The sequence below is a fragment of the Aethalodelphis obliquidens genome, unplaced genomic scaffold (assembly GCF_003676395.1).
Source record: "Aethalodelphis obliquidens isolate GAN/ISIS:26980383/991018 unplaced genomic scaffold, ASM367639v1 scaffold16, whole genome shotgun sequence".
Classification (NCBI taxonomy): Eukaryota; Metazoa; Chordata; class Mammalia; order Artiodactyla; family Delphinidae; genus Aethalodelphis; species Aethalodelphis obliquidens.
Window position 1 is genome coordinate 23,335,921 of NW_020837960.1, and position 18,062 is coordinate 23,353,982.

The 18,062-nt window shown below is 35.1% G+C and overlaps 1 protein-coding gene across 4 annotated transcripts in view; it reads right to left on the reverse strand.

Annotated features, from left to right (window-relative positions):
* Window positions 1-18,062, reverse strand: part of NBEA (neurobeachin) — a 627,914-nt gene that overhangs the window by 443,471 nt on the left and 166,381 nt on the right. For all 4 annotated transcript variants that reach the window (XM_027116524.1, XM_027116522.1, XM_027116523.1 and 1 more), the window contains exon 18: window positions 976-1,084. In XM_027116524.1, coding sequence (XP_026972325.1) covers window positions 976-1,084 — 109 coding nt within the window. The remainder of the gene's footprint in view (window positions 1-975; window positions 1,085-18,062) is intronic.

Here is an 18,062-nt window from a genome sequence, read left to right on the forward strand (position 1 = left end):
ATATACACTGTTATTAAAAAAATATATATTAGGTTGGGCAATACAGGTGGTACGTGAAACACTGTCCAGTTACTGCATTGTACCGAGCTCAATGTAAAGATGACAAACGTTCTCTGTTGCAAGTACTCAACTCAGCTACTATAATGCAAAAGCAGCCATTGGCAATATGTAAGGGAATGAGCATGGCTATGTTCCTACAGAACTATTTATGGACACTGAAATCTAAATTTCATATAAGGCTTACATGTCATACATCATTTTTCTTTCTATTACTTTCAACCATTTAAAAACATAAAAACAATCCTTAGCTCAAGGCCCTACAAAGACAGGTGCTTATAGTTTGCTAATCTTTGCACTAAAGAAGTAGGACCTCTGATAATTAGCTGCAGGAAAGTAAAATGAAGGTTAATATAAGAGAATATTCCTAATATTTTACTGGTATTTAAAATGAGGTAGTACACACATTTCACAGAAAATAATGAACCCAATTTGTATGGCCATCTGTTAGAAATAAAGAAAAGGATTTCTGAATTGAGATGATGGGATCTAAAGTTTCTCCAGATACCATTTTTACAAATAATTCTTACCTACATTTTATCCCAGTCTCAACTCTAGGTTAATGTTAGTAGTTGCTACATATCAGAGACAGAGAGAGGGAAAAGCGGGGAGGGTAAGGGGAGGGAAAGAATGAATAAATAATGCATAATGGGTGTGATTTATGTGAGAAAAACTGTGCAAAGCCCATCAGCCAACCCATACTCAAAGAAAATGCCTAGGCCCAACATAAGAAGATTGGCAACTAAATGTACATGGATATGTTTTAAACAAAAATTTTAAAACATAAGTATGTGTTCATCTTTTTTTTTTTTTTTAAGGATTCCTGCCTTTTAGATTAACTGACCAACTGCTATTCCAATCACAGAGGGTTTCCACTGCATACATTTAAAATTAGCATCACACATTTTAAGTTTTTACCTCATAAAGTGTGTTGTACGTGGTGACAGTCACAGTGTTTGTATGCAACATCAGCCTCTCTCCAAGAAGAGTAAAAAGACTGTGGGTATGCATAATTTCAACTTTTCTCCTGGAGAAACAGGGGCAAAAAAAAAATCATACTAGGAAACACACTGGATTTTCTAATCACATGATGTTAGGATAAGCAGTAAAATCTATAAGCAGATACAGAATTACATAAGTAATGTTTACTAACTTCCATCTACTAAATCACAGTTTATAGCATAGCTGTCTTCTAAAATACCAAGACTACTATTTAAACACTTCTCAAAATGTCCGCGCAAACTAAAACGTTAAGTGTACAAATTATAAAACAGTGTGTAAATGTTGACAGCTATAATTTTCAAATTCCTAATAGCTATTTAGGAGTTATTTTCTTAGGTTAAATTATTAGTTTCCCTTAACACAGAGACAACAGAATTTTCAAATCCTTTCTGTCCAAAGTCTATGAAATAATCTATGTAAAACTTTAATAACAAAAATTTGTAAGTATGGTTAAACTTGAATAGAAAGCAAAATAATTCGACAGAAGTAAAGGGAACTCATTACTGCTTGTATCTGTGGCTCATTTAACTGTTGACCCATTTAACTGCTCCCCTACCAAATCCATACTTAGAATAGAAAGCTCTATTAAAGTCCTCCTGGAACACTTAGCTCTAGCCCAGGGAATTACTACATGCCTTTCATTCATGTCACTTTCTTAGAAGTCAAGATCTGGAACTTCTTGGCCCCCAACGCTCAGTATTTCATTTCTTACCTTGATTTTCTATTGTTCCCTGTGTGGATCTGGCAACTATAACACAAACTGACTAGGTAATCACCAAACTTTTGTCCCTTTCTTCCTGAGCCCACAGCTATACTATAATTCCACCCTCTCTTACAGCTATGTGTGGCCACTGAGTTCTAGCCAATGGAACCCGAGAAGAAAAGTTGTGGATCATTTTTAGGCCTGGGCTACAGAAAAAACACTCATGTACTCTTCCATGCTCTTCCTCAAGGCAGCAACACAGGAGCCTTACAATGAAGACACAGAGGTACTAGATGAAAGAAGCAGCCTGGGTCTCTAAAGCACAGCTTGAAGAAAATCAACTGCTGAGGATACCCATTTGGATTTTAAGTGAATAAGAAAGAAACTACTAGTTTGGTAAGTTACTAAAACTTCACTGTTTGTTACAGGAGTTATTGCTACCTTAATGAATGCACGAATCAAATAATGAACCATTTATCTGGGCACCACTCACCTGGAAATCCTCTCTTCTAACATCAGCCTTCAAGCTTCACACTGCACAACAAAAGAGGCAGGACAGCTATTTCCCCTCACCCAATCCTCCTCAGCCCAGAGAAGGAAACAGCAATTACCTAAATCCAAAAGGAAGCTAGGGCAAGTGTCTAATGGCTGTGTTTGTAAAACACTTAAGACTGGGAAAAGTCAAATGGTCATTAAAAAACAAAAAATAACAGGACAGATGGATATTTTGGGATTATGAAGGGGAAGGCTTTAGTCTCTTCCAACTCAAGCCACACCTAAGGAAAGGAAGCCTGACACTTTCATTTGCTCCCAATCAAGAAAAACAAATGCCAATGTATATCTCTTGATACATCTCTTTGATACACAGAGCTGGTAAAAGTCATTTAAATTAGGCTATCTGGAATTTAGAGTAATTTCTTAACTGGGACACCATAATTTCAACTACTAAAGAAATTCATGCTCTCTTGACTACCTCCTCCAAAGTAAATGTTTACAGAGCAGCTTAATTCTACCTCTTAGGGGGACTTGAAGAACACTGCACATACCAGGAAAAAGATGAGTCAGCTTCCTCTTGCAGTTTTCTTTGAAACAATGCTCACCAATAAATGCTGTCTCACAGCAATCAAGAGATAGCCAAAAGTGGCATCCATCATTTCAGGCATAAAATGGGCATGCTGGCCCTGTACATCACATGACTTTGCTTCCCAGAGGACCTCTAATGAAAGACCCAGCTCTATGTATTCAGTTCAGAAAGGCTTCACGAGGGTATGTATTTGAGAAACTAACAACTTGAACCTGTTTAACTTTAAGACCTAAATAGACTTCAGACTTTAGTGCCTAGCTGCTTTACCTTTTCAATTTTATAGGATTTCTGCCCACTTGGATTGAGTGCAATCTATTTTTTTAAGAGTAACCTTTTAATCTCATACAAATTACACATTTATTAGCTTACTAACCATTCCATTAAAAACACACCCCAATTTCCTTCTTCACAAAACAAGTATTTTGGGGGGGATGACCAAAAAATACTTCGTGTAACAAATTCAGAGAATATGTTGGAACAGGACACAGTAAAAAAAAGAAAACCCATAATTCTATAACCCAGAGATAATCATTATAAATATCAGTTGATGTTCTTTCAGACTAATTACGTTGCACGTAAGTATATGATAGACAGATATAGATGATATCAATACAATGGAAATAATTCTACATAAGATAATTTGTAGCTTGTCACCTGTAAAACAACATATTGTGTCTTAAAATTTCAGCTATTAAATATAGTTTATAACTAGAATGTAGCATAATTTATCCATTCACTACTGTTGGCTGTTTATGTTATGTTCAAATTTTTTTCTACCATAAACAAAACTTTGTCCTTTTACATAAATCCTTCGGCATAATCATTTCCTTAGGATAAATTCTTGTAATGAAAATTATAAGGTTAAAACTTTTAAGTTTAATTTTATTTTATGAGACTTTGAAGTTTGTGACCTCCAAAAATATGTACATTCATACTCCAACATCAAGGTACAAATTACCAGCAGTTTCACCAATCCTATGTATTATAATAATAATAAAACAGTCAAATGCAAAAATTAGGGCTTGGGGAGAAAAGATGAGAGAGGAAGCATGGTTTGGGGTAAGACTCCAATTCATAAATTAAACAGTTTTTTGCTAATTATTGAATAATTCACATTTTAATAATGTTCCTCATATCTAAACATACATACATTAGCATGTGTACCTGGGGTTTCTATTCACCTCTTTTTTTAGCTCATTCCTTAGTATAAGGTCTACTAGACTTATCACAATACACACTCATTATACTTATTTTTTAATCTTTCACTGACTTTTTACTTGTTTGTTCACCTGAGTTAGCTTTACAACAATTTTTGGATTTTTTTAAAGAAAACTTGGAATTTTTATCAAAACTGCATTAGGTTTATAAGTTCAGTTCATTACAAATCTAATTGAGTCTTTCAATTAAGCTACGTGGTATAGCTCTTCCTTACTGCAGCTATTAAATTTTTTCATGATTTTCAGGAAATACATTAAAATATTATTTACATTTTCAATTTCCTTTCTAATAAACTGAAAGTAAGATCATTTTAGGCTACTATTCTATATATTATTCTATAGTTAAGAATCATTAGTTATTCTAACAATGGACACTATTATACTTTTCAAACTCCTTTAATCTATCAGGAGAACTGTAAAATTTTTTGAGGTTTTAACCTAAATTTCTTCAGCCTTTTACTTTGAAGTTAAGAATGGATAAGCTATAGGAACTCAATAATACGTGCATCTGTCGGTGTTTATGAGAAATTGTATCAAAACACAACTATGAACTAAAGGACCATAGCATGGTTCTGTTGAAATATCAGATAGTGATTACTAGTGAAGCAAAACAGGATTATGTTCTGTGCACCTGTACTTTTACCTTGTTTATTAGTGATCTTACTCTTCCCATCTTTTATCTGATGCAAGAAGTAGTATGTATATGTATAGAGAACCCAAAAAATAAGTATTTAAAAATATTTGTAGCAAAATGATGTTATTACCAAGGACCAGAAGTGAACATCTTGTATGTTGTCATAACATATTTTCTTATAATTACTATAATCTGGCCTATACTTCTGAAGGCCCCTCTTCATTCCCAAATTTTTCCATTTTATATTACAAGATATGAAAAAGTTTTATCCATTTTATTGATTCCTTCAATAAAATCACTCTTGTAGTCAGTGATCCCTTCAACAGTTTTTGTTTTTCTTTCTTGATGCTAGTCTTCATCTTTATTAATTTGTACTTCCTAGCTTACTCTGCTGTCCTTTAATCAATGCTGCAATATGAGTATACATTCCTATCATTATCTTTATTCTTCAATATTGGACGTATTTACTTCTGAGTATGTTTTTGCTATGATGAATAGATAATTTTAAAGAACTTATTTTCATTTTATTATCTTCTCTTCACTAGCAGGTTTTTGGGAACGTTTCTTAATTTCTAAATAGTTGAATTTTTTTTTTTTGCTCAATTTTTTTTTAATTTCTAATTTTATTACCTTACGGTCAGAAAATGGTGCCAGTAAAATCTCTACTGTGTCCACATTGTTTACTTTATGGTCAAGGACATGATTTTTTATTTTAGTAAATATCCTATAGCCATAAAGTATATTTTCAAAGCATATAAGACTGAACATATATCTACTGAGTCAAGTTTCATGAATATATACTCAGTTTCTCTATATCTTTATATGTTATCTATTCAATTGGCCCCATTCTGAAGGAGAAATACTGTCTAGACTATTGTTTCTTATCAATTACTTATAGCATCTCTAATGGTTTTCCTTACATATTTGAATGCAACATTTGATGCTTTGAGGCTTATGACCATAACATCATCTACTTAAACTGTGCCTTTCATCAATGTATAATGTCTTCTAATGTTTTGTTTTGAACTTTTGTTTTGAACTTCAAGTTCAACTGATTCTATTTTGTGCTTTCAGATCACATCTGATTTCTATAATGCCAACAAAGTTCTGAATTCTTTTTCTGTTATCCCTTTCCTTACCCATTTATTTTTTTAACATCTGATTTTTTAAAAAGAAAGGAAATCATATAGTAAATACTCATGTAGCCACCATTACTACAACTTAAGAAATAAAGTATTAAAATAAGCACTTCTAGGTACCTGTCCATGAGCCCATCCTTTTCATCACTATGTTTTGGGGTAAATGATATCATGAATTTGCTTTTATATAGCCATGCATGTCTTTATACTTTTATTAGATATGTACCTATTCCTAAACTACTTATTTTATTTTTTCATATTTTTGAAGTTTAGATAAATGATATCACTACTATACATCCTTCTACAACTTGCTTTATTGCTTCATGTTAGGTTTATGAAAGTTAACTTTTGTTAATTCATTTTCAAAGCTGAATATATCCAATTGTATGAATATACCTAAATTCATTTCTGTTATCCTACTGATATTCTTTTATGTTGTTTCCAACTTTTCATTATTACCAATGATGTTACACTGAACATTTGTGCACATACATGAATGTCTCCATGTCACAGAGACAATTAATAATTAGTCATAGAGTAGCTTCATCTTTTTGAAGATTGTCAAATTGTTCACCAATGTGATTGTAACAATTATACAACTCCACCAGTGATCTGAAAGTCTCTTATGCATATCCTTGCCAACACCTGATACTGTCAAAAATTTTAAAGCTTATCACCCTAGTGGGTATTAAAGGTAACTTTTAAATTTTGTACTTTTGATTGCTACCAAAGTCGAGTATCTTTCCATATGCTTATTAGCCAAATCAAGTTTGCTCTTCAGTGAACTGTTTATATTATTCATTCTCCTAATGGTTTTTTTCTTATTCGTTTGCATGATTTTTCATAGGGTCAGGATACAAACCCACTGTATTACAAATAAACTGCAAATATCATCTTTCACTTTGTGGCTCGTCTTTTCACTTTTTATGGTTTTAAAACATGTTATATTTTAATGATCACATTTATCAACTTTTTCCTAGATGATTTATGTATGTTTACTTAGTAGTTTACAAACCCTTCCTTAATCCAAGGCAATAACACTATTATTCTACATTTGCTAAGAGCTTTAAATTTTGCTTTGCAAGTTTTTATTACCTTTATTGAGGTATAATATACACACCATAAAATCTACAAATTTTATAAGTGTACAAGCCAGTGCTTTCTTAAAGACCTTATAGAGTCATGCAATCTTCACTACTATACAGTTTTAGAACATTTTCATCACCCTAAAAATTTCCCTTGTGCCCACCTGCAGGCAATCCCCACTTCCATCACTAGCCCCATGTGACCACCAACCTGCATTCTGGATATTTCATATAAATGCAATCATACAATATATAGTCTTTTGCATCTGGCTTCTTTCATTTAGCATAATGTTTTTAGGAACTCATTCATGTCATAGTATGCATCAGTAATTCATTTCCTTTCAATTGTGCAATAGTATTCCGTCGTATGGGCATATGATATGTCATTTATTTATTCACCAATTGGTGGAATTTGCGATAGTCTCCAGTTTTTGCCTATTATGAATAACGGTACCAAGAACATTCATGCACAAGTCTAGATGTGAACATATGATGTCATCTTTCCTGAGCAGACACCTAAATATAGAAATATCTGGTTGTATAATAAGTGCTACATTTTTTAGGAAATTAGAAAACCCTATTGGAACGCAGCTGGAGAATCTTACATTCCCATCAGCAATGCATTAGCATTCAATAAATTGTTATGTGTTGTGGTTTTGCTTTTATTCAAATCAAATTATTTTCTATCTTTCTTTGTGATTTCTTTTTAGAGCCAGGAGTTATTTAGAAGTGTGCTATTTACTCTATCTAGAAATTTCTCAAATCTCTTTTTTGTTGATTTCTAATTTAATTTTGTTGTAGTCAAAGAACACAGTTTGTTTGACCTCAATTCTTTTAGATTTACTGAAACTTGTTTTATGTACTACAGCCCAACCTATATTATATTCTGGAGAATGTTGCAAATGAAGCTTGAAAACAATTCTGCTGTCTTTAGGTACAGTGTCCTATAAATGTCATTATATTATTCAACATGATGTTGAACAGGAGTGGTGAAAACAGGTTTTGATTAATTGTTAGTTATGCAAAGGATTATTTCTAACATTTGACCACTAAATAGGTCTGTGTTAAGTTTTGGGTAGATATATGTTATCAGGTAAAATAAATCATTTTATATTCGTGGCTTCCTAAGAATTTTTATGATGAATGCGTAATTAATTTTACAAAAAGTTTTTTGTACCCATTATTATGATTATATAGCTATTCTGTAATTTGTTAATAAGTAGACCATATTAAAAGATATCCTAATGTTAAAGTACTCTTACATTCAGCATAACATTTAGAATCTAGGGGAAAAAAGACAAAACATATTACTTCATTTACTGTAATATTTAGAGCTGTAAGTTGCCTCCAATACCACTTAGGCCAACTCTCAAAAGTATAAATATGCAAACATTTTAATATCTTAAATGATATTAAATGATCTTTAAGATGATTTTTTTTTTGATTCTTTAATTGATTAATCATTTTTAAATGATTCTTTAATCATTTAATAAATGATTCTTTAATCATTCATTAAATGATTCTAAGTATTTTATTATCTGCACAATGATGTCATGTTATGGTTATTTAAAATATGTATATCCCCATTTTCTTAGTTTGATTTTTATCACTGGTTTCTTGTTTAATCACACTGTGGGTGAGAAGTCATCTATATGATAATAATTTATTTAAATTTATGGAGTCAATTTTTATGGCCTCATTTGAATAGCTTTGTCTGTTCTTGAGGAGAACATGCTATTGATTGATTATATGCTAATTGATTATATGCATCGATTATATGCTAATCAAGCCAATGGATTTTTTTGGTTCAGATTTATACTTTGGGGCTTCCCTGGTGGCACAGTGGTTGAAAGTCCGCCTGCCGATGCAGGGGACGCGGGTTCGTGCTCCGGTCCGGTAAGATCCCACATGCCACAGAGCGGCTTGGCCCTTGAGCCATGGCCGCTGAACCTGCGCGTCCGGAGCCTGTGCTCCACAACAGGAGAGGCCACAGCAGTGGGAGGCCCACATACCACAAAAAAAAAATATATATATATATATATACTTTGTTTGTGATGGCTCTTTTAAAAACAATACGTTAAAACCTCTAAACTGTTTTAATTTATCTTTCAAATCTCAGTTTTGCTTTCAATACCTCATCTATGCTATTGAGCATAAATATGACATTGTTTTACCTTCCTGGTTGAATTATACCTTTTTCATTACATGATGCCCCTCTTTAGCTTCATTAAATTTTTTCCCTTAAAGTTTAGTTTGGTCTATTTAAATATTGGTCTGCCAGCTTTTTTTTTTTTTTTTGCGGTACGCAGGTCTCTCACTGTTGTGGCCTCTCCCGTAGCGGAGCACAGGCTCCGGACGCGCAGGCTCAGCGGCCATGGCTCACGGGCCCAGCCTATCCACGGCATGTGGGATCCTCCCAGACCGGGTCACGAACCCGTGTCCCCTGCATCAGCAGGCGGACTCTCAACCACTGCGCCACCAGGGAAGCCCTGCCAGCTTTTATTATTCAGTTTTTAAAATATGTAATACTTTTACCTGGGTAAAAAATAATGATGACATAAAGAGATACAGAGAGGTTTCAAACCCAACTCATACCCTTTCCTCCTCATTCACACTGCCCCCTGCCCCAGTAACAAGTAAACTTTGTTTTAGTTTCTTTTTCCCTATCAGCTTCTCCCCCAACACATGCTTTTAAACAGATTTTATTTTTTAGACTAGTTTTAGGTGCACAGCAAAATCGAGCAGAAAGTACAAAGATTACCCATATTCCCCTGGGTGGCCCCATGTATGCCACGTATGTATGGCCTCTCCCCACTATCAACATCCTCCAACAGAGAGGTACATTTGTTACAACTGCCTATCAGCTGCACTCCTCCCCAGTTTTACTGAGATGTAATTGATATATAACAACGTAGCATTAGTTTAAGATGTACAACATAATGCTTTGATACATGTATATACTGCAAAATAATTACCACAAGTTTAGTTAACGCCATCACCTTACACAGTTGCAAAATTTTTTTTCTTGTGATGAAAACGTTTAAGATCTATTCTCTTAGCAACTCTTAAATACTATACAATATAGTACTGTTAACTATAGTCACCATGCTGTACACTTCAGCTCCAGACCTCATTTATCTTACAACTGGAAGCTTGTACCATTTGACCACATCCACTCATTTCTCCCAGTCTCTACCCTGCAGATTATGGGAAACCCCCATCTTTTCTCTGTTTCTATGAGTTTGGTTTCTACAGATTCTGCACATAAGTGAGATGATATAGTATTTGTCTTTGTCTGATTTATTTCATTTAGTATAGAGCCCTCAAGGTCCATCTAAGTTGTGGCATATGACAGGATTGCCTTCTTTGTTATGGCTGGATATTATTCCATTTTATATATAGAAACAGAGAAAACTACAATGTAAGTATCTACATTTTCTTTATCCATTCATCTGTCAATGAACAATTAGGTTGTTTCCATGTCCTGGCTATTTGTAAATAATGCTGTAATGAACATGGGGGTACAGAAATCTCTTTGAGATAGTGATTTCAATTCCTTCGGATATAGTCCCAGAGGTGACAATGTTGGATTATATGGTAGTTCTATTTTTAATTTTTTGAGGACTCTCCATAGTGTTTTCCATAGTGGGTGCACCAATTTATATTCATACCAACAGTGAACATGGATTCCCTTTTCTTTATATCCTCACTGTTATCTCTTTTCTTTTTGATAACAGCCAATCTAACAGGTATGAGGTGATAGCTCATTGTAGCTTAGACTTGCATTAGTTATGCTGAGCATGTTTTCATGTACGTGTTGTATGTCTTCCTTGGAAAAATGTCTATTCAGATCCTCTGCCCATTTTTTAACTGGATTGCTTGTTTGCTACTAAGTTGTATGAAGTCTTTATATATTTTATATATTAATAGCTTATCAGAGAAATGATTTGCAAATATTTTCTCCCATTCAGTAGGTTGCTTTTTCATACTGTTGACTTTCCTTTGCTGTGCAGAAACTTTTTAGATTGATATAATCACTTGTTTATTTTTGCTTTTGTTGTCAAATCCAAAATATCATTGCCAAGAACAATGTCAAGGAGCTTAACCCCTGTTTCCAGGTGCTATGTTCAAGTCTTTAATCCATTTTGAGTTAATTTTCACCTAATATGTAAGCTAGAGTTCCAGTTTCCTTCTTTTGCATGTGGCTGTCCAGTTTTCCCAACATCATTTATTGAAGGGATTATTCTTCCTCACTGTATATCTTGGCTCCTTTGTCATAAAGTACTGGCCATATATGTGTGGGTGTACTTCTGGGCTATTTTATTCCATTGATTTATATGTCTGTTTTTATGCTAAGACCACACTGTTTTGAATACTGTAAATTTGGATCATAATCTAAAATCAGGAAGTGTGACGTCTCCAGCTTTGTTCTTTCTCAAGATTGCTTTGGCTGTTCAGGGTCTTTTGTGGTTCCATACACATTTTAGAATTATTTGTTCTATTTCTGTGAAAAATGCCATTGGCATTTTGATAGCAATTGCATTAAATATGTAGATCACTTTGGATAGTATGGACATTTTAACAATATTGTTTCTTCCTATCCATGAGCATGGTATATCTTTTCATTTGTTTGTGTCTTCTTCATTTTTTTTCACCAATGTCTTACAGTTTTCAGTATAAAGATCTTTCAACCTCCTTGGTTAAATTTATTCCTAGGTATTGATATTTTATTCTATGAAATCTTTCATTCTTTCTCTATATCCTTAACCTTCTTTCCTATTTATCATCTTTGTCTCTTGGTGATGCTTTTACATAGTTTCTTCATTTCTTCTAGTTCACCAATTCTTTCTTAATTTCTGTATAAACTGTTTAACATGCCCATGGAGCTGTTAATTTTAGTTAGTGCCTTTTCATTTCCAGAAGTTACTTCTGATTATCTGTTTAAAAGCTGAATGGTTAGTTTCAATATGATCTTGTTTCTTAAGAATTATAACTTCTATTATGTTTGATCTTCATTTTTGACATATGAGAATCTCCCTTACTTTTGTGTACACAGCTATACATCTGAACGGAATTTTGCTATATTTTACCCAACATTTCTAAGTTCTTAGTAGTATAAAGTGTTTCAGGATATCTTGTTTTACCCATTGTTTTTCTTCTCCAATTATTCTTATTAGTCACATGTTAAGTCTCCTATGCCTTTATATAGTTTCTCATTTTATGTTTTTGGTCCATGCTTTGAGATCTTCCAGTTCACTAATTTGGGTGAATAGGGAAAAATAATGATATAAAGAGGCAGAATGTCACCTTTGGTGCTCTACTTGAATCTCAGATGCACTTTTTAAAGGTAAAATTCAAAGGTTCCATGATAGCTTCCACACTAGTTCTATTTCATTGAGTACGTAATTTGATGATTCTTATCTCCTGTCGCTGGCTGCTATGCCCCTTACTCTGAGTTGTTATCTTCCATTTTCACACTGTTGCACTTAGATCTCCCTACTATGAATTTTAAATGATGAGATCCCTGCAGGTGTTGTAAGGCAAAGATCCCTCTAAGCACACTGATCTGTAGTACAAAACTTAGCATGCTGTAAGTCCTGAAGCCTACATCCTAGCACTCCAATATCCTTACACTCCCACAACTTCAGGACAGGGAAAATTCATCCCATCAATTCAGGTACCTCTTGGCATTCTGGTGGTAACTTAAATAGAAGCCAATGTTAATATTCCTTGGAAGACAGAGACAGAGGAGAGGAGAGAGAATGGGAGGCAGAGATATCTGAGATCAAAACATCTCTTAAAATTTGCTGCTTTTTAGTCTTTACCTTGGGCTGCTAACATAATTCTTCACCTGTTTGTCATTCCCACGGGAGAGAAAAAATCCCTCACGAGTTGCCATTTTTCTCTACTGGTATCCCAACAGAACATCAAGACTCATTTGTACACACAAGAGCCAACATTTTGGCAGAAGAGAGCCAAATAGCTTGGCGTTGAGAGTAGATGAGGAGGAAGCTTTCTTTTTGAACTGCTATATCCCCAGAATCCACACCACTACTTCTAACTAACAAACAACTGGCTCTGCCAGATAAACTGGACTAATTTCAGCTAGTCCAAAAACGAAAGACACTATTAGGTTAAACAACTGTCAACATGTAACAGGCCTGTAACAAACAACTAATAGCATGTTTATTCATGTAACTACCAACAGTGCTTTTTAAATTTATTTATTTATTTATTTATTTTTGGCTGCATTGAGTCTTTGTTGGTGCACACAGGTTTTCTCTAGTTGCAGCGAGCAGGGGCTACTCTTCATCACTGTGTGCGGGCTTCTCATTGTGGTCGCTTCTCTTGTTGCGGAGCACGGGCTCTAGGTGTGCAGGCTTCAGTAGTTGTGGCACGTGGGCTCAGTAGTTGTGGCTCACGGATTCTAGAGTGCAGGCTCATTAGTTGTGGCACACCGGCTTAGTTGCTCCACCGCATATGGGATCTTCCCAGACCAGGGCTCGAACCTGTGTCCCCTGCACTGGCAGGCACTTAAGCACTGTGCCACCAGGGAAGCCCAACAGTGCCTTTTAGAGTGTGATTATCTTGGAGAATTCATCCAGAAGTTACGTTGTTCGAAGTTAAGACATTAAACAAACATACTTGGTTAAGAAATTTTTATTTCCACAGTAAACATTAAATAGTATGTGCTTTAAAATTTTTAGAAGCTAAAATTATTATAGCTTTAGTATGGTATAGCATTGGGCATTCTGATCATCTGTTTGAATCATTTGTTAGAATTCTGTCCTGCGAATAACTGTAATTAAGCCACCTCCATGAAGGAACAGTTTGGCTTTCTATTCAAGCATATATCAAAGGTAGGGTTTCTCAACTTTATATGTCTTTTTATTTTGGAAAATTTTAAGATTTACAGAAAAGTTGAAAAGATAGTACAAAGAGTTCCCATATATAATTCACCCAGCTTCCCCATATGTTAACATCTTACCTAATCATGGTACATATGTCAAAACTAAGAATCAACATAAGTACAATATTATTAATTAAGCTACAGACTTTATTTAGATTTTACCATGACCCTTTTTTTCTGTTCAGGATCCAATCCAGAATACCACTTTACATTTAGACTTCTCTGGTTTGTAGCAGTTTCCCATCCCTTGTTTTTCATGCCTTTTAACAGTTTTGAAGAGTATTGGTTAAGTATTTTGTAGACTGTCTCTCAATCTGGGGGTGTATGATGCTTTCTCACGATTAGACTGAGGTTATTTATGTTTTAGAAGAGTATCACAGAGACGAAGTGCCCTTCTCATCATATTACATCAGGGAATACATGATATCAACATGACATATGACTGGTGATGTTAACCTTATTCAATAGTGAAAAAGAGTCAGGTTTTGCTATTCTTTGGAAGTTAGCCAGTAAGTCCATCCCTCACTCAAGGAGAGGGGATTTAAGTTCCATCTTCAGGAGGTGGGAATAGCTGCATATATTATTTAGAACAGACTTCTCAATATTTGTGATAGATGTCAAGCCTATCTCCAGTTCAGCTGACAATTAAAGTGTATGGATTATCTCCCAACCTGTATCCTAGGTACTTACAGAAATTATAAACTCAGTGTTAGAAGAGACTACCCCATCCAGACTTCAGATTAGCTTCATCCATGAACCCAATTCAGATTCACTATCAAACAACTCCTCCATACACAAATGAGATGCTGACTTTGGGTGATATCTCATGTTTCAACAGTTTTAAAGATGATTCTCTTAGATTTTGTTTTTTGTTTTTTTTCCCAACAGAATAAAACATTTATTGTCTTCTGAAATGAAATGAAGCCTGTGATTTGGCTGCAATTCTGGAGGGCTTTCCTGGGCTCAAGGCATCCTCTCATTCCAGGACTCAGGCTAAAGCAGCAGCCTTTCTTTTCCATGCTGTTCTCATGGAAGAAGACAAGAATGAAAGAGGCCAAAGTAAAGGAAGTGAGCACATTCAAAGTTTCTGCTCACAAGTGGCAAATATAGTGTTTGTCCACATTCTAGTGACCCACTCCAGTCCTGTGTCCAGCATGTCAGTGGGGGAGCCTGGGAAACACTCCAAGTCAGGTGGCAAGGGCTGTTGATGAATGATCTTCATCACTTATTGTGTGGGAGGGAGCAGGTGGTGAGCGTGAATGGGAGCTAGGGCAGGACCACACGTGCAGTCTCCTCTTTCAAGGAACTGGACATTTAAAAAAGTGGAGATGGTGGGACTTCCCAGTGGTCCAGTGGTTAAGACTTCGCCTTCCAATGCAGCAGGGTGCGGGTTCAACCCCTGGTCAGGGAGATAAGATCCCACATGCCTTGCAGCCAAAAAAACCAAAACATAAAACAGAAGCAATATTGTAACAAATTCAATAAAGACTTTAAAAATGGTCCACATCAAAATAAAATAAAATAAAATAAAGAAGTGGAGATGTGGTTAGTTGTGAGGGTGAACCGTAGATCAAGTTTGGAGTTTTTTAATGGAGGAGGCTTTTCTGCATAGAAGTTGAAGACACAGAGAGAATATGGTAAAATAACTTAATTCTTTTAGCCTACATTCTTTGAGAAGTTACTTGGTGTGGCCATTTTACATTTGTCATCTTATCAGTGTTCAACAGCTTCATGAGGCAGGTACTATTATTATTTTTGTTTTACCCACGAGGAGAGTGAGGCCGATATTATATAACTTGCTTAGTTACAGAGTAAGTGGAGTTGTACTTCACCCTAGTAGATGGACTATAGTCTTCCCTTATTACTTATTTACTATATAAAGATGGTAGAAACATGTTCTTCTCCTCCCCTTCTCCCGCCACATCCAAGAAATCCAATTCACATGTAGGTGGTACTTTGCATGTCCTGGGGTAGATGGCAAATGTTTGAGATCATTGAAAGGCACGGGGTGAGCTCATCCTGCTCACATGGACATTTTGCCCTCCTAACTGACCCCAGGTATGCTAAAAGTGTTGGGCAGCTTCACAATGAATGCACTGGGCTTTTGGTAAGGCTTTCTGCATCTCTGCTAGATGTGGTCAAAGTAACCAGAACTCCTGCCGACTGCATCCAGATGTTGCCTTTAGTCAGTCTTGGAGCTCGTCAGCTCGTCCAGATGAATGTTTCCGTTCCACCAAGGAAAAGCGTATGTTGGCAGCCAGTGCCAAGCAGGGAGAAACAGGGAGGATCCCCAAAACGAACAGTTTGAGCAGCTGCTAGGAATGTCCCCCCAAATCCCCTCCCGGGGCCAGTGAGCCATAAGCAGTGGGCTCCTCGCAGCCATCCTGGCGCGATGTCGTGGCGGTGGCCTTCTCTTAGGTTTTTAGATATATAATCTACCTATAAACAATGACACCTATTTCCTGCTACTGATTGTGTGTTTTATTTATTTCAAATCTTGAATAATAATTACTAGTAATGATTAGGTTACAGTGGAAACATCTGATTGCTATTTGAATACTGCTAGTGCTTCATTTTTATATTTGGTGTCAGCTATTTATGATACCTTATAATGAAGAAATATTCTACCTTTATCAAAACTGCACATTAAATTGTACCTCTTACATTTTCATTAACTATTTAAATTAACATATAGCAATATACTGTGACCTCTTTACATCTATTACATCGTTTATCCTTAAAACTCAATAAGGGAAGCAGTATGATTTCACTCATTTATAGGGTTAAAAACTGAGACTCAGAGATGTTTCTAAACTACTCAGAAAACATGTGGCTAAGCTAGGATCCAAACCTAGGCAGCCCAACTTAAGCGGATGAACTACTTGTATTTTATCAACCAGTTATGTCTATTAACCATCAAGCTGTACACGCTTTCTTTTAAGTGTTATTTTTTGACTACTAAATTTAACTTCATAGTCACATTGAGAGGAATCATTTGAATTGTGTAGGTAAGTAGTTAAACTAACACTAAATTTCAGTGTTAGCCTTAGTCCTTTTGCTCCATTATTGCTCCAATAAATAACTCCTCATTTTAACTAATCGGTCATTGATTTTAGTTAATCCAACTCCATTAATAATATAAATACTGAAAATTCTTCCAAGATTTTTTTTTTTTTTTTTTTTTCTTCATCACAGTGCACGGGCCTCTCACTATCATGGCCTCTCTTGTTGCGGAGCACAGGCTCCAGACGCGCAGGCTCAGTAGTTGTGGTGCACGGGCTTAGTTGCTCCGTGGCATATGGGATCTTCCCGGACCAGGGCTCGAACCCTTGGCCCCTGCATTAGCAGGCAGATTCTCAACCACTGCGCCACCAGGGAAGCCCCTCTTCCAAGATTTTAAAGGTGCCTTTTATATTTATAGTTTTTAAAACAATTTTTTGTTGAAAAACTGTTTCAATATGTAACATTCACACGATTAAAATATTTACATGATCTACATCCACCTTCGTTTCTACCAACTCCCCATTAGAAGCCACTGTTCTTGATTTCTTATTTCTTATGAATTCTACTAGACTTTCTCACTGCAAATATAAGTATTATATTCTCATATTCTCTTCTTTATACAAAATAGCATCTAATACATACCCATCTATATTATTTTTATAATCTTCTAACAATATAGTTGTGATATCTGTATATATAGTTATCTCATTGGTTTTGTTTATAACTGCATAGTACTCTATTTAATAAATGAACTATAACTTATTAACAAATCCTCTATTAATAGAAATTTAAGATTTCTTGTAACATTTACTATTATAAACAAAACAACAATGAATAACTCTGAACAGCCATCATTTCACGTATGTGCAAGTGATGAACTACTGGGTTAAAAAGTATATGTATTCGTAATTTTGACAGACATTTATCAAAATTAATAAATTGCACTACACGTGGGGTTATACTAATTTACGCTCCAGTTAGCAATGTGTGAGATGCTTGCTGTTCCCACAACCTTGCTAACAGAGATGGATGCTGAATTTTGATATTTCTATCCATCTAATGTGTGAAAAATGATGTCTTACTTTAGTTTTAGATTATATTTCCCTTATTACAAGTAGAAATCAGCTCTTTTCGTATGTTTATGTGCCACGTGTAATTTTCCTCTACAAGCTGTTCATTTATATCCTTGCCTATTTTTCTACTGGGTTGTCTTATCAATTTCTAGGGA